The 21,143-nt window shown below is 46.4% G+C and overlaps 1 protein-coding gene across 1 annotated transcript; it reads right to left on the bottom strand.

The window, feature by feature from the left end:
• Window positions 1-416: 416 nt before the first annotated feature.
• On the bottom strand, window positions 417-15,529 carry LOC101707741 (membrane-spanning 4-domains subfamily A member 12). The gene is made up of 7 exons (XM_013069073.3): window positions 15,457-15,529; window positions 9,498-9,755; window positions 5,340-5,477; window positions 4,641-4,697; window positions 2,797-2,913; window positions 970-1,080; window positions 417-793 (listed from the first exon to the last, which is right to left on the bottom strand). The coding sequence occupies exons 2-7, from the start codon at window positions 9,744-9,746 to the stop codon at window positions 686-688; spliced, it is 780 nt and encodes a 259-aa protein (XP_012924527.2). The 5' UTR covers window positions 9,747-9,755; window positions 15,457-15,529; the 3' UTR covers window positions 417-685.
• Between the last annotated feature and the right edge of the window lie 5,614 nt (window positions 15,530-21,143).

Genomic DNA, 21,143 nt, shown 5'->3' with positions numbered 1-21,143 from the left:
TGAGTCCATTGGGTCCTGCACTTTTCTTAGTCAGCAGAGTTTTCATAACTGTCTCTGTTTTCTTTTCTGTTACTGGATTATTCCAGGCTTTTATATCATCTTGGTTCAGTTTTGAAAATTTATATGTGTCTAGGAATTGATCCATTTCAGAATGACTTTTTTTTTTTTTTTTTGGTACCGGGGATCGAACTTGGGTCCTTGCACTTGCACAGCGGGTGGCGAAACCACTGAGCTAAATCTCTGGCCCAGAATGACTTTTTGACCTATCTGCTGACATAGGTTTACCTTTAGGTTTAAACACATGGTACCAATTTTCTATTTGTGGTAGATGGTAATTAAGAAAACGTCTATAAAGAGAAGTGTAGAAAAGTCAATGTCAGACCAAAATGAATTTAAAATAAATCCCTACAAGGTTTATGTTCTTTATGACATTTTATTGAGGAAAAGTTAGCATGGAGAGGACAATTTCTAACTTTGCAAGAGTTGCAGGGTTGTTTTCCAGTGAGCAGTCATGGTGAGTGTGGAGGGACAGTGATTGGAAGATATTGTCGTCATTAGTGCTGAGCCTGAGAACAATTTCAGACACATCTAAGGGTTTACAGTCACCGAGGACAATAGGAGAAGTTGAGAAGTTTCTGAGAAGTAGTTCTACTGCGTGCTATGTGACTGAAGCCCCCTTTTCCCTTTAATATCCAGAGGCATAAGGTGGTTGGCTGTCACTTCTAGGAGGAGCTGGGGTGGACTCTTGCATCATAGGGTTGGTTACATACATGTTTGGAACAACCAGAACAGACTGGAGAGAATGAACAAAAATAGGCAGTGTTGTTAGGACAGCCCCACTCAGTGTCCCCATCCCAGCAGAGCCAAGCACTCGGAGCACTGGAGCGGGCTCACAGTGCGGTGTCGCAGGCTCACGCATCTGTATTTCTCCAGCACACATTCAGTTATTTTACAAAGAGCTTGACTTACTGTTTTGGGGCTACTGATGGCTTTGGTGGCAAAATGGGCAGTGGCACATGCTATGCAGAACTCCAAGAGAGAGAAGAGAGCCAGCATGGCTGAAATTCCTTTTCCAGAAACCTGAAATTAGAAGTAAATACTATCCTGAAGTTTTGGCTAATTGGGAGACCCTCACACAGGCTTCAGAAAGTTGTTCACTCATCTGTGCTGTTGCTCATACTTACCTCACTTTAAGTGATTATTTCTCCATGATCTCAAATGCTTATTTCATAAGGATACAAATTTATTTTGAATTTTCTTTAAAATACAAGAATTTCTTTTCTGCCAAGTAGGCTGTTCTATTAGAAATACCAGAAAAGAGGCAGATTTGTCTTTGCAACAGTCTTCTTGTCTTTATAAAAAGTATTACTCATTAAATAAAAAGCAAACAATATAGGAACCAAGCAGTCATTTCAAATGCTGTTAACTGATTTACAGCTGACCAGTACATTAATTCTTAGAAACACCAGTGCCCATAGGTTGTCTTGTTTTTCAGAGTATCTTCTTGTTACCTTTTTACTTCCACACACATTTGATTGGATATTGTATGCTTGAGTCAAGATTTCTTTTCATCAACTTTAAAAAATATTGTTGTTGTCTTCCCTTATTGAATGTTGCTGTGTTGAAGACTGAGCCAAACTGATTTTTTCCCAGCTTATAGGTAATCTGACTTTTCTATGTAGAACTTTAAAGAATTGTTTATTCTTTATACTTAACAGGGTGGGATTTAAATCCATTGTTCTTCCTGCCTACCTACCTATTTACCAATCTGTCCCTCTACTTACCTACCTTTGTACCTGTCCACCTACACACCTGCCTTTCTTCTGAGCAGCCACTGAGTACCTGGTAGAAGCCAGAGTGGTTGGTTTCTGCTCCTCCACATCAGCAAGCTGCCCTAGATGCTGTTAGCTCTTGTGACCTGCTCCTTCTGTCAGGCACCAGCCTGCTGTGTGAGGGCTTCAGCTGTATAGCACTTACGTTCTCCTCCTCAGTCTTCTGAGCTCCAGATCGGGGAGCATTAGTGAAGCTTCCTTCTTTCCTCAGTCTGCTTTTGGGAGGCCAGAGCTGGGGCCAGGAGCTGTGCTTTCGGCCACCCCCTTGGGTCACACCACGATTGCTTCTCCGGGGGGGGGGGGCGTGCATTAGAAGCTCACTTCTGAGCACATTTCGTTCTTTCCATTTGACGCCACAGAAAGTGAATTTTATGTTCTTGCAAAACCCCGCCTTGTTTACCCAGAGGTTTCCTGTTATGTTGGGATCTGTCCCCTTCCTTGCACGTGGTGGCATCCTGGCCTCAGGCCTCGGCTTTCCTCCAGGGCCGGAGACCTTGCTTGGCCAAAACAGTGATGCTGAAAGGGTGATGGGAGCAACCCGGAGCCACACGGTTCATGGTGCTTTCCTTCACTGTGTGTCTCTGTGAAGCTGAATGTCCTGGTCGCTGCCATTTTTCCTTTACCCAGTTCTTACTCTAAATCTAAAAAGCCACCCAGTACCTTCAGTATCTTACTACCTAGAATTTCAAATTGTTGTAGAGATAATTTGGGGGTGTTCTTCACGAGTCTTGGCAGCCAATCACAGCCTTTCCCCGTTGTTCATGTGACTAACAGTGGGCCAGCCAGTAAGTTACGGATGGTCAGTCTGCCCTCACCTGCAGGGGGACTCTCCCTGCAACACATTGCTGGGAATAGGGATGGAATAGAAAAAGATTTTCCACTGGAGCTGCTGCTGTACAGCACAGGAGACTCACTCTGCAGGCTGAGGAGAGGGCAGGCACGCAGTAGGTTGTGGGGCACTCACCAGGGCCCAGTAGACCTGCCAATCGTGAGCCTTGATGCCCACATCCACCAGCAGCAGAGTCGCGCCAGTGATGGAAAAGATGCAGCTAACGATGTTCATTCCCAGGCTGCCCTTGAGCTAGTGGAGACAAGGGAGAAATAAACAGGACAGAAGGTAAATGGAATGAAATGAAATAAGAATCAATGAGAGTTAATGGTTCCTAATCTTCGCTATCTTGAAACAATTTTGAAGTTGAAATGACTTTTCTTTCTGCCCCTCTGGGTAGTTACCGTGGAAATTACTCTGCAAATTAGATGTCAGATATTTTCAAAAAGCTGTAGAAAAATGGAAATAATGCAAGGCAGGTGTTCATCTGTTATATTAATATGAAAGCTTCATACATAAAAACTGTTTTTCCTTTTTTAAAACAGCAAAAGAACAAGTAAGGTTTTCTTTCTTTTATTTTGGCACTTGGGACCGAATGCAGCCCCTCACACATGCTGGGCAAGTGCTCTCTCCCCGAGGGATGTCTCCAGCCCTTTGTGTTTTTTATTTTGAGATAGAGTCTCCCTGAGTTGCCTGGGGTGACCCCAAATTTGCAATCCTCCTACTTCAGCCTCCTGGATGAATAAACTTTTGATGGGCGTTACTGTGTGTCAGTTACTATGTCAAAAATTTAAATAAGTTGTTCTATGCCTCTTACAGCCAGTGTTTGAGGTAGTACCGCAGCATCCGATTTTATACATAGGAATGGATACACACACAGATTTATTTTTCGACAGATTTGAGATCTAATGAAAGCCCTGAGGACTAGGTGAAGAAGTCGAAGTTTAGGAGAAATCCTTTAGACTTTTGTAGGGAGAGGTGTATGGGAAGAGGACAAAACTCCTACAGATTTTACAGTAAGACTGATACACAGCAGAATACTTGTGAAGCCGTCCACAGCTGGCTTGCTAGGGTGGCACAGCGACATTCTTGGACTGGTCTCCTGCCTGGGCACACCTCGGAGTCTCCTGAAGGCCTCGAAAAGAGACCGGGATCACCGGGTTGGTGACCTGGGTGACCTCCCCCCAAAGGGCAGAGTCTGTTCTTGGAAAATCTCAGTGGAGAGGATCTCCGAGGGGCACAGACAAAGGATGCTGTGTTTTGTTGTTGGGTTATAACAGGAGTGATCAATCAGGGTAGGCTGATTCGTATTAGCGTGCTTCATTTTGTTATTTTACTGTAGTTTTGCCTGGAAGAGTGTGAGCAACGCAGGCCTCTGTTCCCTCTTCCTGTTCTCTCCTCTAATGCATTATTATGCATAGCCTTAAAACAGTCTCTGCTCTCATTTTTGGAAAATCATTCTCTTTTTCCTGGTGTGTAATTGAACCAGGAGATTGCGCCAGGTGGGTGTTGGGCTTCAAATTGAAGCCCCATCTCTGAGCGATCTCACAAGCTCTTCTTCTGTTCTCAGCTGGATTCTCTCTGGGTGGATTTAGGGAACTGCATAGCAAAGCCCAGTCTGAGTAAGAGCAGGCGATGCTCCCAAATGAAGAGTGGCAAACACAGGCTGGGACCGTCGCTGCTGTGGCCAGCAGCTGCTTCCCTGCTCCTGGATTCTCTGGAGCCAGGAGCTGTTAGGTTAAAGCCTGAGCAGCCCTGACCTGTGCAGCTGCCCACCCTGTGAATGCAGGCCCAGGCGCAGAGCTGGCACTGCTGAGGGGCAAATGCGAGGGCCACGCCGCCCAGTGCAGGCCAAGGCAGCAGGCAGGTGCTTGGGGAGAGCCCACCCACCTACATTTTCTAAATCTACCTTCTCAGCCATCCCCCCCTGTAAACTAAACTCACATTTCAAGGGGTTTCAAGAGTGGAAACATTCTTACCAGACATGGGGAAAATTCCTCGAACGCTGATATGGAGAGAGCGCCAGAAATAATGAACTGCACAAACAGACAAAATTACTTGTGAAATGGTGGGTTCTGCGATTGTGCCTGGGAAACATCTGCTTATGTGGAAGGTTAATCTGTACGCATCTGCTTTCTGTCTCTAAATCTCCTCTGGTATGTCTCGATTTTCTAGAGCCGCTCTCAGGGGTATTACATCTCTAAGTTTCCTTTTTTCCTCCTTGGGTTCTAGTCTATGAAGAACTCATTGTTCTATAACCTTCTGCTGTTGCTCATGACTTTTGAGCTTACTGTTCAATCTTGTCTCTTTATCAGTTGTATATTTTTTCACATTTTCCCCCAGTGCTGAGGGTCTCGATCATGATAGGCCAGTGCTCTAGCACTCAGATGCACTTTCAGCCCCATCTGGATATTTTTAATCACTTTTACAATCACCTCCTTCTGCCAATCCCCACTTAATACATACATTTCCATCTAAATGTCACATGAACTCAAATTTTGGCTTGATCCTTTGGTGAGAGTAAATTTGGCTCTAAGCTGCAAGTTTAGCGGCTGGGTCAGCGCTGTGATTTCTGTGAGTTTGGCCGCGCTCAGGCGCAGGGCTCCCAGGAGCAGAGTTGGGAGTTGGCTGGTGCCACCTGGACTTTGCAGGGAGAGGCGGCCTCACCCTTTACTCACACAGAGCCCACCCCAGAAGGGGTAGCCAGCGACAAAGGAGATGGAGTAGAAGCCCCAGGCGTGGTCCAGCGTGTAACTCAGTAGAGCCAGGATAATGCCAAATCCGGGGAGCATGATTCCGATCACAATCTGGATCCCCTGGAAGAAGAACACAGGCATTTAAAAGTCACTTCTCTGTTTCCACCGTGAACCCTTGCTCCCTCTGTGTACAGCCTGTTTTGCCAGGGCCCTGGACCTCACATCGGCCTCTGGAGCAGGAGGCAGCCTGAGAAGGTTTTGATATACACCGCAGCAGCAGAGCCAAGGCCCCAGCACCAAGGCTTGAGTGAGGGACAAGGGGGTGGTAGCTGGCCCATGGAGAAGTCTGCAGAAAGCACAGTGGCTTAGGTCTGGAAGCATCTCCTGGGTTCCTCTGAAAGACTCCAAATTACTTATGCTCTGAATTTCTCATAGAAGAGAAACCATACAATATTCGACCCATGTCTGGTTTATTTCACTTAGCATTATGGTCTCAAGGTGCATCCAATTTCCTACACATCTGAAATGTATCCTTCTTTATTGCGAAGTAGTACTCCATGTGCCCACATACCACATTTTCTTTCTCCTTCATCTATTGATGGGCATATAGGCTGCTACTATGATGCAGCTATGATGAGTTACACTGCTATAAATACGGGTGTGCATATTTCTGCAGGTTACCATTTTGGAAACTCTTACCTCTTTTGGGAAGATATCCATAAGAGGGATAGTGGGGTCAAATGGAATTTCTATTTTTTGAGGAATCTCCATACTGATTTTCATAGTGGCTGTACTAGTTAACTTTCCCACAAAGCTGTAGAAGGGTTCATTTTCCCCCCAGTATCGCCAGCATTTATTGTTTTTGGTGGTCTTGAAGATAGCCACTCTTACTGGAAGACAGTGGAATCTTTGTATTGTTTTGATTTGGGTTTCTCTAGTGGCCAAATGTGCTGGACATTTTTCATGTACTTCTTAGCCATTTGAACTTCTTCTGGGAAGTGCCTATTCATCTCAGCTGTTCAGTTTTTACTTGGACTTTTAATTTTGGGCAGGGTCTAATTTAATCAATAAATACTTATTTTATGCAATTAAATTGAACAAAATTAGACAAGCACAGCCTCGTAAGTAATGCTATGAGAGTAACAGTTTTTGGATAACGAAGTTTCACGAGACTGTCACAAAGCTATGAGGCTTCCCCTGAAAAGTCATTCTAGCACACCCTTGTACCCACACTACAAGTATGCACGCAGCTTCAGTGAACTGATAACCTCTTAGTCATACAGTTGCAGAACTCCGGTGTAGGACGTCATCTCTGTTTTCACAGGCTCTTCTCTAAGAGCGGCAGAGCAGTCATCTGGCACAAGCAACCTGTCATCTCCACGCCAAGCAGTCAGATCTCGGCTTGCTGCTGACCCTCTTGGCAAAGCCTGGCTGTCCATTTGCTGGTTGAAATTGCTGCTGGTTTAACCAGTTGCCTGGCCTGAGTGTTCTGTGTTCCCACCCTGGAGCTGTCTGGTGCTCTGGCTTGGTACAGGGCTCTGCGTCCCACCCCTGGCTGCTACACCTTTGTCACTGAGGCTCTTACGGCATAGCTGTGCCACCTTCTTGGGGAGGAATCAGCTTCTGCCCCCTTCACTTTGTAAAACGTCATTGCTCTTCAGAAGCATTTTGCCGCAGGCCTCTCTGGCGCCAGGCAGCGTGTTCCAGTGTGGGCGTCTCCCCACCCCTCTCAGAACGAGTCTCCTGTTCCCCAGGCCTCACTGCCGGAGCCCTGCCACCCTCTGTCCCCTTCCTGCCTTTCCCTCCCTCTTGCTTTCTGTTTTGTTTTATTGGTCTCCACCCTGTTCCTCAAAGGCACAGCAGGCGTTTTCATCCGCGGCCCTTGGCCTGCAGCTCCCTCTCATCCTGCCATCTGTGTGGCTCACTCCTAATGTCACGTCTCTGCCCAGATGTTTTGTTCTAAGGAAAGGTCACCTTGACCACCTCGAAACTGCAGTCCGCTCACCGCCTGGGGCTTTTGATCCCTTTTACACTCCTTTATCCCGGATACTGGATACTGTTTGTCACCTCCCAGCACCCTGTTGCCTGCACTTCCTTATTGTGTGTGTAGCTGATTTCCCGCTCTGGGTCGTAAGCTCCGAGAAGGCAGAGGTCATGCTGCTCCGTGCTCTGTGACAGTCCGGGTGCTGTGTGGGGTTGGCTGTGTGAGGTGTGCCTGGCAGCAGGAGGATCCGAAGCACTGTCTTGCCTGCTTACAGTGGCTGCTGGACCCACTGCTGGACCAACTGTTACTTCCTTAAACTGTTAAGGTGTAGAGTATTTGGTAAGATGGGTAGAAGAGTTCGGCGTGTAATGAACACTCAGTGCAGCACACTGACTGATCTAGTGGAGAAGGGAAAGACCGGGTATACTTTGGTGGAGTTTGTTAATGGTGTGAAAGAGGTACTTGGAAAGCTTAACAAGGGGTGAATGAACAATGCCACCTAGGCAGGTAAAATCTTCACCCATGAGTAGATTCTGGTTGTAGATTCCAGTTGTAGCACTCATGGAAGCAAGACGGTGATGTTCAGTTCAAAGTGCCCTTTGTAGAAGGGAGGCAGAGGTTGGGTTAGGGCCTCCCCAGGTGACAGTGAGGACCCACAACAGAGGCTGTGACCCTGCTTTTCATACACGGCCCTCCTCGTACTGCCAACCATAATTCTGGCTGTCCCAGGCCACCACTGACATCCTCTGAATGTGAATGCAGCTGTGTACAAACATCAGTGTGGAGACACCAGGCCAGAGACAGGACTGAGGTGGCCTCTAAAGTTCTTTGCAGAAAGGGAACGATTAAAGAGCCAAGGAGTAACTCGCTGAGCTCTTCTGGTAGATGATTAGCATCTAGAATATATGGAGGGCTTAACAAGTTAACTCCATAAAACACTGAGTCCAGTAAAAAAGTGGGCAAATGAACAAAATACCCCTCAAAAGGAGTTGTTCAAATGGCCAGAAGTATTTGAAAAAATGTTCAGCACCTCTAGCCATCAGAGAAATGCAAATGGAAACTACACTGAGATCCCATTTCACCACAGTCAGGATGGCTGCCGTCAAGAGTACAAAAAACAGTGAGTGCTGGCGAGAAGGCAGGAATAAAGGAGCCCCTTACATTGTTGGTGGGAGTGAAGACTAGCACAGCCACTGTGGAAGCGAGTTTGGAGAGCCCTCAAAACACCAAATGGAAGTACGGTTTGACCCAGCTGCACCACTCCTGGGCGTGCACCCCAGAGTTACAGTCGGCCTGCTGCAGTGGCCCACGCACACCCATGTCCTAGGCAGCACAGTCACAGAGCCAAGCTGGACAAACTGCCCAGATGCCCATCAACAGATGCATAGGAAAGAAAAAGTGGCAAATATATACACAATGGATTATTACTCAGCCATAAAGAAGAATGAAATTTTGTCTTTTGCAGGAAAATCAGTGAAAATAGAAACCAGAAACCATCATGTTAAGTGAAATTAGCCAGACACAGAAAGTTACATATTTTGTATTTTCTCATATTAAAAACTCCATCTATTCATCCATCCACCCACCCATCCATCCACCCACCCATCCACCTATCCACCCAGCCATCCATCCACCCACCCACCCATCCACTCACCCACCCACCCATCCATCCATCCCTCCTTAAAAGGGAGAGGACAGGAAACCTGGAGATGGACCTCTGGAGAGGGGAAAGGGCTCAGACAGGCTGTGTGAAGGAAGGTAGGGTTGGGATTGAAGCTGCTAAGATCTGTTAAATGCATGTACCAGCTTCACACCACGACCCCATCATCATCACCACAGTGACATGCACTAATAAAGTGCCTTGCAAGAGTGACTTCAGGTGAGAAGTAGTGAAGCTCTCACTGCATCAGTACTACTGAACCCTCCTGCCTGATAGAGTCTCTGTCACCTGTTGGATTCTTGCTGGGATTTAAAATAAAATGAACTCAGGGTAAAGTTCTTATGCAGACTAATCATTTCTATCTAAGGGGGACACAGTTTCCAAAGTGATGTTCAGAGCTTTTCAACAATTGAAGGATGTTCTCTCCCCCTGTAACTTACAGGTACTAGAGACGCCCTCCAGGCAAAGTCTGAATTCTGGCAGCAAATAGACTTACCCCGAGTATCTTGATGGCTCCTTTGGGGTTTGTTGCTGCTGTGCTTGCTCTTGGATTTGTAAGTTGCACATTTCCTTGGCCCAGCTGACTGCTAGGAAAGACTGCTGGAGAGGCTACGAAGGAGAGTTGAGCACCCTGTCCTGTGTGTATGAATCCCACAGGTTGCTGAGGCTCAGAAGCCAGGGAACTGCTTGGTGGGTAAGGATTGGGCATTTCGTGGCATGGGTAGGTCGTTGGGTAGGATGACATCGTTACAACCTAAGTATTAAGAACATAACAGAAGCGACACATTTACCTAAAAAGAAATTTGAAAACACCTCGTCAGATGTCAATTATCCATGCAAAGGAAAGAAGGTAAATAAGCAGGTCGTGGGCAGTGACAGCTGGCATGAACGTGATTTTCTTTTGGCTGTGGAATCCTGTGTGGCCTGTGGTTTGGAGGCAACCAGGGGGGGAAGATGGAAGTGCATTTCTTCCATTCTTCTTGTTGAGTTTTGTAGGTGTGTGTGTGTGTGTTCACTGAGTTCACTGTTTCTGAGGGACAACAAGGAGGGAAAGGATTGTGGTAGGCAAAGTAATGCTTCCCCGCAAAGACGTGCCAGTCCAAATTCAAGAACCTGTGAGTACGTTAGGCTCCTTGGCAGGGGAAATTAAGGTTGCAGGTGGAGTGAAGGCTGCTAATAACCTGACCTTGACATTGGGTTCCTGGCTGGGCCCAGTGCAATCACGGGGCCCTGAAAAGTGGAAGAGGGAAGGTATGACACCAGCAGGTCGGACAGAGGCTGCCTGCTGACCTGGAGATGGAGGAAGGGGTCTCGCGCCCAGGACCAAGGGCGCCCTCCAGAAGCTGGAGTATCAAGGAAACATAATTCCCGAGAGCCTCCGGAAAGCATTATCTCTGCCGACTCTTCAGTGCTGGCCCAGGGACTTGCTCAATCGCCAGACACAATGTCATGTTGTTCTTAAGCCACAGAATTTGTGGTGATTTGTCAGAGTAACAAATAGAAAATTGTACAGGGGCTAACAATGCAATTGGACCGCAAACAGGGCAGTCTCAGATTAAAGTTCTTTATCAGTACTAGGAAAAGTAGATGATTCATGTGTGTCACTCACATTGTTTGCCTTTTTCTTTTACAAATGACTCTTAAGACTTCTCATGCGTTTCTTTTTTTTTTTTTTTGAGAAGGGTCTCCCTTTGTAGTTAAGGCTCCCTTGAACTCAGTATGTAGCCCAGGCTGGCCTTGAACTCATGGCAATCCTCCTGCCTCAGCCTCTCAAGTGCTGGGATCACAGGTGTGCACCACCACACCCAGCTCTCATGGAAATAAACCAACACCAGTAAGTAAGGATAACAATCACTATTAATCCCTGAAAAAATCATGGGACACCCCACCATTTGTCTTCAGTATTCTTAGATGCCTTTTTTGGGACTTTCTTTGCATACAGTTTTCTTGTACTTGGGGAATGTCAAGAAGTAGGAGTAAGAATGTCTTCGTCCTTGGTGTGAAGTATGAATTATGTGAATAATCCGCCGGCACTGTGCCCCTGACATCCTAGCAGGGACACGTGTTCTGTCCTTGTGCGCTTAGAACTTTCCCACCTGTCCTGTCTCATTCCCCTTACTTGCAGAGTAGAAACTGAGGCTGGGACAAGCTAAATGGTTGGATCAGGGTTACGCAGAGAAGGTGTGTAACTCGCCAAGCGAGTGAGGAGTGGAGAGTGGTCATGAGCAGAGTCCCTCACCGCAGCTGTGCAGCTTCCCCATGGACACTGGCAGAGCTGGGGCACTGACCTGGTCCTGCAGCTGCACACAAGGCCTCCCGAACCCGGGCAGACGTTTCAGTAATCATGGCAGTAACGCTCTGCTCAGCCACCCTCGGTGAGTCCTCTAGGGAACTGACATTTATTAAACCCCGACTGCAGGCTCCACAGGGGCTGCCCAATGTCCTGTTTAGTTAGAAGCGCGGACTCGGGCTGGAATCCTAGTGATGTAAAGTGTCTTGGACAAGTTTGTTAACTTTTTTTTTGCCCGTGCTGTTTTTCTTGTGTGTAAAATAGGACTGATAAGAGTACTTTCTTTACAGGGTTACTTGGAGCATTAAGAAGTTGTTCTATATAAAGTTCTTAAATGGTTACACTCCATGTGTTGACTTTGTTCCCGTTGCTATGTTTTGTGCACATGATAGCTCTCTTACTTTTTACAACTTCCCCAAGGTAGGGACTAAAACGATTTCCATTTTCATTGAGAGATTTGAATCCCAATCCTACCTATAACCTGTTCAGATGTGAGACGCAAGTAACAAGTGCTGAACACTTGGTAGAAGAGAGAAAACCTGTTTCTAAAATACCTAATTACAAAGGGATTCCTTTTCAAAATGGAAAACAAATATTTCTCCACAAAATTATTTTAAACCAGGAAGAACAGTTGCATGGACAAACCAGCCCCACATCTGCCAAACCAGCCCACTCCCTGGGTAGTATCTGAGGACAGAGGTGAAGGGGCTAGATAGCTTCTGTGGCCTGCAGGGGCTGTACCTGTCCTCTCCAGTCCCCAGTCGGCCCCTTCACAGCTCTGCCTTCAGCGTCTTCCTAACCGACTCCCTGTTGGTTCTGGCTTCTCAGCTGTCACGTGACAAGGCTGGTACAAAGATCCAGGGGCATAACATACGTGATGTTGGGCAGTACCTGGCATCGGGCAAGGGCTTGATAAAAGGTAGCTATAATTTTACCATTAGAACTCCACTTTATCTTTAAAGTTGAGGATGTGCCCATATGAAAATTTACCTAAGGGATTTAACTTCAAAAGTTAATGCCAAGAGAAGACAGGAGATGGGGCTAGCAGTACTGTATTTAATCAGAACAAAATTTTTTTGAATTTAAAAAAACTATAAAATTAAACATTCGTCCCGTGCGTGTGATCTTATTATCTTCTCCTTTGCTGTTGATCATTGTAATTTTTTTTTTGTCTATTTGAAAAATTTGATAAAAGTACAAGACTTCTAGTTTATTTATCAACAGTTTCTCATTTCATATCTGGTAATTAGGTTTTGGACTAAGATCTTTAAAATTCATATAAAGTCTAGATCATTAATAGGTTATTCTGTACAGATCACAGATAGTTTCAGAATATAATTTTGCTAAGTCAAGTTCTAAATGAAGTAAAATAACTACAGTTGGGCCAGTTCTGATGCCTTTAGTTTACACCAAAATGACTTGATGGGATTACACCAAAATACTTGAGGGAATAACTGATTTTGTAATTGAAATGAAGATTATCCTGTAAATGACAGATCAACAGATAGACTCTTTTCATCGATTCCATCTATTAATTTACAGTTGGTAAGGTATCTACCATCAGTGTCTTTCTTCTCAAAATGAGAGCAACTGCAGCTTTGTAAAGCATAAAGCACACACCAAGAATAGAAGTTCTGTTAGATCAAAAGGGCAGGACCATAAGAAAAAGAAAACCTTGACAATTTCCTCTTTGATTAGATAATTTCCAATAAAAATTGCAAAAGATTACTTTTTTCCCTCAGTGTCTTTCTACTTCCCTTCCATGTTGACTTCACTTTTACAGAATGAAGATGAGCACTATCTTTTCAAAGATAACATCTTACTGAACAGTTTACCAAGAAACACCCAGTCCCTCCAACAGTAGGCAGGTATTTAACCTTTCACAAACAGAAAGGTGACTTTGTGTAAAAGCGATCTCCTCTTTTTTGTTAGCAAGAAGCAGGTTAATGAAAGTGTCTTTAAAAACCCAAGTGCTACAGTATCCCTACCATGCTGGGCAGTCCTGTGGTAGCCACATTATTATCAAATACTCCTCCTTGCTAGCCTTCAAGTGAGCCTACTCTGTCCTAGTGTAACCAGTTCCTTCTCGTTCTTGGGTTTTTGTTTTGGGGCAACAGAGATTGGTATGAGCTCAAAAAGCTTTAACAAAGCAGGTTTAGGTATCTTAATCAGTTTAAATGGAGGAACAAAAGCACAGACAAACAGTTATGTTTGGGTTAGAGTGCACTCTTAAGAGTGCTGGCCCAGTGGAGCTGTAGCTATAATACAGTGGAACCTTGATTCAAGGACTTAATTCTTCCCACGATTCTGGTCACAAACTGAATTGGATGAGAACTGAATCAGATTGAATGGTTAGGTTCACTGTTGACCTTCTGGCATCTCTTGACCGGTGCCAGCGACAGTGGACTGGAGGGTCTCTGGGAAGTGGCCAGCAGCATCTGCGGTCCCTTCTTCTTGGTCCTGTGAGCCCTTTGCTCAGACTTATCTAAAGGCTTCTTTATTAACCCTCAGCATATGCAAGGCATGAGTGTAAACCCCTCCTCGGATAACTTTTCCTGTGTTAAAGGCAAACAGTTTTGCAAGCTGTCTTAGCTCCTGGGGAGAGAGGCGGTGCTGCCCTCAGGCCTTTGTTTAGAGAATCTGGGGGAGCCTCAGTGAGCCAAGGAGTTCCACAGCTGACTCCAGTAGCTGAATAAAGGGGCTGAGGGGCTCTCTCTTAACTTTGACTTTTGCCCAGTAAGCCTTTCTCCAGGGATCCAGGGAAACTTTGTTCACCTGTTCCCAGCCCATGAATTTACCAACATGTATCTGAAGGGGGGTCTACCATGCTAGCAGTGAGAGAAAGGTCCAGACCCATAGCTCTGTTTTTACTGGAGGCCTAAGAGAGGGCTCTGACAGTGTCCCAGGTCACTCTGGGACAGGATACCGGGAGATCACAGAGTTTTACCTCTCAGCTCACAGCGGAGTGCAGGTGCGGATGACAGATAAGTGGAGATTTCTCTGCTGGTTACCCAGTCAGGCTGTCGGGACCCAGCTTCCACTGGGGAGCCTTTGGGTGCCCAAAGGGGAGTTGCCCCCCATGCCCCTTAAGTTGCCCTGTCAGCTTTCACTGGTTCCATGCAACCGGAGCAATCTCCGAGAGGAACCCAGGTGCTTCTCTGGCCAGCATTCCCACCGGCTTCAGTGGGGGACTAACCAGGAGATGCAGGGGAACCTGTCCTCTGCTTTAAGAGTGGCAGCTGCTGTAAGAGTGTCAAACCAGCTGGCAGAGTAACCACTGTCTTAGAGTTCTCTGAGGGACAGGCAAGGATTGTGTGTGTGTATGCTCAGCTCTTCCACCACACTTACCTCTCCGTAGAGATGAGTGCCCCACATTGAGTCCCAAAGACATAAGCAGCTCCCTCTAGCTCTCAGGTCCTTGTTTTGGGGCAATGAAGATTGAAGCCAAGGAAACAGCACTGATGAAGTCGTGGGGATGAGCTGGTTTGTGTTTAACAGAACGAAAGGAAAGTCTCCCGCTCGTGGCGGGGGTGGGGGTGGGTGGGGGTAATAGGCTGGACACCAGGGATGTTTAAATCCATTGGCAGTACAGTTTTTGCTAGGGGCAAATGAACGCAGAGATGCTCCTAGTTTCGGGTAGGCTTTTGATGGGAAAGCAAGCTGGTTTATTTGCATTTCAATTTCACTTCCTCCAGGGCTTCTCCTAGTTGTTTAGGGACCCTCGTTTTCTTTTTTGCCCCTTGCATTTCATTAGGGCTCGATAGTCCATTTGCTTGAGTTAGTTATTTGGGCCCTCTGGGTTATTACCTCTCTTAAGCCCCAATTTTTAAGTTTATTTTGGGTTAACTATTTAGGACCTGTGACCTATCTACCTAACTTCTATCCTCTGGCTTCATTAGTATTAGCTTTTGGTGTGTTTTTCTTGAAGTATCTTTTATCTGCTTTGTAATAGCCCACTTTTTCCAGTCCTCTCCTGTGTAGTTTCTTCTGCATTACATTCCTCTCATGGTTTTTTTCCCCCTCATTTTCCTACTGGTCCCAACATAGAGTCAAGAATTGGCTTTACCCCTCCAGCCGGCAGGATGGGGTGCCGCAGAGAAGCCACCTGGGTAGACTCACCCTGCACTGAGCAGCTGCAGAGAGCAGAGATGGTTCATGGACTTACTTGGTTTGCAGGTCGCCTTCTCCTCAGCTGCAAGCTCTGTTCCAGATGCAGATGTTTACCTGGATCTTATGCTGCTTTACTTCCTTCACGCTCCCCTTTTCCCCATCTTTGTATAATTCCAAAGTCCTTTTATTGCTCCCTGTCTCTCACCCTAAATTGGGAATATGCTTCCTTGTGTGTGCCCTCTTGTTTGTACTGGAAGCCTGCTCTGACACTACCACAAGTTACTTTTTATCTCTCCAGCTCTTCCCTGTTTTCTAAGACTAATCAGTTTAGTCTCATATTGCATGTGTACGTCTTTTAAATTTGGTAAACAAAATTGAAAAATGCAGATAGCTTCTTAAAAAAGAAAGAAGAAGGAAAAAGCACTCATAATCCCAACACTTGGACATAATTAATATTTCATTTAGATATGTAAATTCAGTCCCTTGTTTCAAAGGTTGTGAACAGAACTTTTGCTATGAGTAACACCATAAAATATGCTTGCGTTGTCTCAAGTTTTGTATGTATTTATAGAGTTACAGTTGACACACTGAGCTTAGCATATCATATGTTGCATTGTGGTCCCATGGAACATGACTGATATGGAGCTCACACCACACACAAGTCATTATTCAAGTTTGGTAAGGGCCCAGATGGTCTGCACCCATCCAATGAGTGAGAAGTCACTGGGCCCCTGGCTCTCGTTTTCTGTATTTCTGTTTTCATGGACAAGAAAGTCAGAAAGGAGGGAAGGGTTTCAGGGTTCGTCTGTCCACCATTTGAGCAACAGCAGTGGGTGTCAGGCACTGGGGCTCCACGTTTGCCAGACCCAGTTCTGCATCCACACAGGGTCAGGTGCAGCTTTCTGGCCAGGGGAATGGTGAAGGCCAGGCCCCCAGAACTGTGGGATGAGTAAAGAAGTCAGGCAAAGTCAGATAAATGGAGTCACAATTAAACAAGAAGAGGTGAGCATGTTTAGGACTCCTAGAAAAAATCTGGAACTAATGACAAATTCTCACCTTCAGTGGTTAGTGAAAAAAGGACAGTACGTTTAATGTAATTTAGCACTGGGTTGGAATAACATCACATGCCATTTGCTGGACATTGACTTTATATAAATCTTTAATTCATACCACAGTCCTGTAATAGATCTCATTGCCATTTCATACACAAGGGAACAGTCTCGCAGGGCGAGTAATTTGGTCAGGGTGAGTCAGGGAAGTGGCAGACGTCTGTCTCCTGAAGTGTGTAAGTCTAAGGCCGCTTTCCAGTAGAGCAGAACCCCGTGGGGCAGGGGCAGCCCAGTCTGTAGGTGACCAGGAGCCGGCCAGGACTGGGCGGGTGGAGGACCACTGAGGTGGGTGGTTTTTTAAGTGGCAATGTGATGGGGAGGAGCAGTCTGACAGGAGCGTCTGGTGACAGATCCCGCCACTAGATGTCCCGGGTGTTTAATGTTTGCTTTGCTTTTCTGTTCTTTCCTTGTACTTTTGAGGTATCAGGAAGTTACCTTAGATCTTTGGAGAGGCAAGGACACTTGTCGCTTTGTTTTTCCTCTGATGCTATGGAACCTCAGGAAGTGACAAACGGCTGGGGACTTGCTAACAGTGCTTGTATGGTAAGTCTATCTGGGTCACATAGTCAAGTATGTCATCCAAAGGCAGACACCGGATCCCATGAGCGAGGCAGGAATTGTTTCTGGGACCCCGGCCAACCCAGAGAAGCTAGCAAAGAGCAGAGAACATTTTAAGATCACTGAGTGTCCACTGAGCGCCAGCTCTGAGCCAGGAAAGGTCTTAGGCTCTGCTGAGTGAACGTGTCGAAAATTTGTCCCACGGTCCTGGGTTCTGTGACTCTTAGGTGCTCTTCTTTATAGTGTTGTACCTGCATGTTTCTGATGGGCAGGTAAACCAGGTTTCCTAAGATAGGGTCTCATCATCAGATTCTCCAAGCTCACGGCTTAGCAGACCACCCAGCATAAGGTTAGGTATAAGGAGAAGGCTGCAGACATTGTTGGCTGCTCACGTTCCTGCTGTGGTGGGGTGTCCCTGATACACTGCTATCTTTAACTCCACCAGTGAGGATCAATCACTAATTTGCTGTGCGACAAGACACTCGTCTCTAGAATATGGTGATGTTGCAATCTAACCAGGAAGGAACCTGATGTTAGTGAGGGGCGGTCGCGGCCCCTGGGTGTGGGGCTTTATGGCAGAATGCCAGTCGGCTGTCACCCTCCTGCTCTGGGACATAGCTACAGCCACCTCCAGCGTGGTGCAGAAAGAGCAACCAGGTACACTGGAGTGACAGACACTATAAAAAGACACTTGGGTTAAGCAGACCAGAAGTGAGAGCCAGACTTCTGGATTTTGGTCTTCATGGTTAGTGGAAGGAAGGCCACTTATTGTACTTTGGGAACCACGATTCTGTCTGTAGAATATTCTTAAAAATGACACCTCATACAGTGATGGATAGACTGATGGTGATTGAGGCTTAGAGGGTAACAGGTCAATGCAGGGAGTTTGTGGGGTCTCCACTTTCCCAAGGCTGTGTGGGTGGCAGGACTGTTAGGAGCTACACGGCCCCCAGATGTGGTGAAGGAACTATTCACACACACAGAACAAGTCCGTGCATTCCAAACGAAATCTGAGCAAGTTCTGAGTTGTAGTGAACAGTGTTGCTCAGATGCTCACTTCCTAGTTTTGGTCGGGGCACGGTGGTTACAGGAGGTCTGGACAAGGTGGAAGCTGCAGGGCATCCGGCAGCTCCTTGGGCTATCTCAGCAACTTCTGTGAAAGTAGAATTATTTCCCAAAATGTGAAAACACAACAACAAGCACAAAAAGCAAAGCTAGGCAGACCAGAAGTTGTACATGTAAGGGAAAGACGGTGCTTGCAAAGACAGGGAGGCAGAGTCCCTGGAGGTGATGAGCAAGAAGGAATTGAAGGAGACACCGTGCATTCAGACTCCTGCCCTCTCTCTTCCCAGGTGTGAGCGGGCAAGTGGACCCCTCTGCGCTTTTGTCTTTGAAATTGGGAAAGAGCAGGGGGCTGTGGTGAGGACGAACCATGGTAAACACGCGAGCCAGGCAGCGCAGTGTCTGCTGCTTAGGGAGGACTCGGCCAACATCACTGTTTTCTTAGAGATGTAAGAAAAGAACCTTCAAGGCTTGGGTTAAAGTGGAAGTGGGGTCCACAGGCAAGCGAGGAGCGAAGGCAAGTTGTTGGGATTTCATCCGTTTTTAAAAGCAAAGGCAACAGAAGAGGCGACAGCTCAACACAGAGATGGGAGCGGTGTGCCTTCAGCAAGGTATAGACGAGAGAATCAGTTACAAATCCTGATTTGAGCTGCTTACCCCTCTCAAAAAGTTTAAGCTAAGAAATTAAAAATCCAAAGTATGGTAATACCTCGGTTCACGAATGCTTCTGTTCTCCAACTATCTGGTTTGCAAACAGAAACGTTTGGCAAAATTTTGCTTCCACTTGGGAAGTTTGCATCATGTGATGAACACACCTGCAGCTGTCTTTCCCAAAATCGTGACATGAATGCTAGTGAACCAAGGTACCACTGTCCTTGGAATTGACCTCTGCATCAATTATTCAGTTTCTGTAATTGGCACATAAAAACTTGTGTCTATTTGGGGTGTACATGACATTTTGGTACACACTCACCTGTGGGATGACAGAACCAAGCTGACCGACATACCCCTCCCCTCACGCTGCTCATTTGGAGGGAAGTACAGTTAGGTGGACGACAACGCACACGAGAGTCTCGAGGAGTTAGTGTTGCTCATGACAATCGTGTTGGATTCGATTCCTCTGGGTTCTTAAAGAACGAAGGCTGATGTAGTCACTCAGGGATGTTGGCTGAGCAGGGACTGGGTGCCGAGGTGAACAAAAATGGATTTTACATCACCAAGGAGCTCACACCGTAATGAGAGAGGCCAACTCTGCTCTGAAATCCACTCGGTCCATCAGAGAGGCACAGAAAGTGAGCAGTGGGAAGGCTTTGAGGAAGCCGTTGCCCTTAAACCTGACCGAGCAGCACGTCCTCAGCAACTGCGGGCGCTGGGGCTCAGAAGTCATCTGTAGTTTTGCAGCAGCAGCATGAGGATTGAATCTTGGCCCGTCCGCGGGCCACGGGGTCCTCTCCATGCTCACTACTGCCTCCTCCCCAGGTCTGAGCCCACCGTGACAAGGGCGGGAGGCCTGGTCTTGTTTGGCGGTCACTGTCCTCTTCTGCTCTGAGGATGAGTGGGAGAAATGAGCCCACCTGGTCCCCATGTCCGTGAACAGAGGTGGAGGGCACTGGGGATGCAGGTGGCCAGCCTGCTGCCTGTCCCCGGATGGTCTCCCGTTCTCCTCCTCCTCCCCTGGAAGTCGCTGCTCTCTGCAGTGAGAGGTGAAGCTGGAGTAGCATGGGCTTGAGGGTCATGCTCTCTGCCCCGATTCTTCCCTTGAGTTTACAGGAACCTTTCTAACACGTTGCATTTGCATTATTAATGAAAATTTCTTTTTGCGAGCACAGCCTGTCATTTTTTTCAGGTAGACGAAGCTAAAGCAGTTTGATAGAATTGTTTTGGCCAAGGGTAAAGTATTTCAGGATGAAGCATTGTCAAACTAAGTGTGAATGAAGAACATCGAACTAAACAAAGCCACCTCCTAGAGATGTCCTATCCCGGCTCCTGCTTTTCATCCAAGGATGAGTGTCCAAATCTAAGTATTGTGTTATCCCCCCAAGGTAGGCGCATAGTATATCACCGAATCTGTCACATCATGGTTGGAGATGTGTGCCCTTATTTTTTGGACCACTGAAAGAAAAACTCTCGTCACTCTGAGACCGAAGGGTTTCAGAGACGTTACAGAGTGGGAAAAGGTGGGAAATTGACTCAATATGTGCATCGTTAGAGGGAAGGCAGTGAGAGTTTTCTCTTTAGTCTCAGGGCAGACAGAAAGGACAGAGACTTGGTAGTTGGGGTGATGTTTGTGTCCCTGCTCCCTTCTCGCCGTCTGTGTGGCCTTGGGAAGTGGCCCCTGGTTAAATCTGTCAAATGGAGTCATCAGTTGAGCTGAGGATAAGCGATTTTCTGAGTGTGGTGTTTCCACCCACACACTTGTCACATATGCACAACAAAATGGGTTTCTCTTCCTCTTATTTTGGGCCAGTGTATTTCTTCTATTAATTTAAATGAATTCCCTCTTGTTTCACTCCTCTGAAGCGTAGGCATAATTCTAAATCGAGAGGCCTAAGAAGCAGGAGTCTTTGTCTTACATTGCTTCTTCCTGCTACTTCTCTCTCCTTGTGCTTTGTCCTTCTTCCTGTCCTGCAAGTTGAAATCTAGACTCAGGGATTAATTATGCAGATTACTTCCTGTACATAGACACAAGCATCCTTTGCTTGTTAAATGCCTATGTGTGAGAGCAGCACATACAACCGTCACTTCAGCTCTGATGGAACATAGTCTGGCTTCCCAGGGGCTGTCCTCACGCCTGGTGTCCACCCCCGGGAAATGCTCTGGGAGTTGGCAAACACCGTCTCACCAATGCCCCTTTCTCTTTCATGAGATTCTAATCCAGTTCTCTTTAACTCACGCGTCTTTTCTCTTACCATTTTACTGCTTTTATTAATTACCTCACAAAAATTCTTTTTATTCTGTTTCTTCAGAAATTAAATTATCTACTTTCTGTAAAGATGGTCCCTCTAAAATAAAA

The sequence above is a fragment of the Heterocephalus glaber genome, unplaced genomic scaffold, assembly GCF_053883595.1.
Source record: "Heterocephalus glaber isolate CG9 unplaced genomic scaffold, H.glaber_assembly_v1.0 deba00001806, whole genome shotgun sequence".
Taxonomy (NCBI): Eukaryota; Metazoa; Chordata; class Mammalia; order Rodentia; family Bathyergidae; genus Heterocephalus; species Heterocephalus glaber.
Note: the sequence above shows the minus strand (reverse complement) of the source record. Positions and strands in the feature narration are given on the sequence as shown.

Excerpts from the sequence above, each read along its gene's own strand:
- LOC101707741 (XM_013069073.3), bottom strand. The coding sequence starts at position 9,746 with ATGTCATCCTACCCAACGACCTACCCATGCCACGAAATGCCCAATCCT. Across the intron at positions 4,698-5,339 it reads CCTTCTGGGGTGGGCTCTGT|TTCATTATTTCTGGCGCTCT; the intron begins GTGAGTAAAGGG and ends CTGTTTGTGCAG. Across the intron at positions 2,914-4,640 it reads AGGAATTTTCCCCATGTCTG|CTCAAGGGCAGCCTGGGAAT; the intron begins GTAAGAATGTTT and ends TGTCTCCACTAG.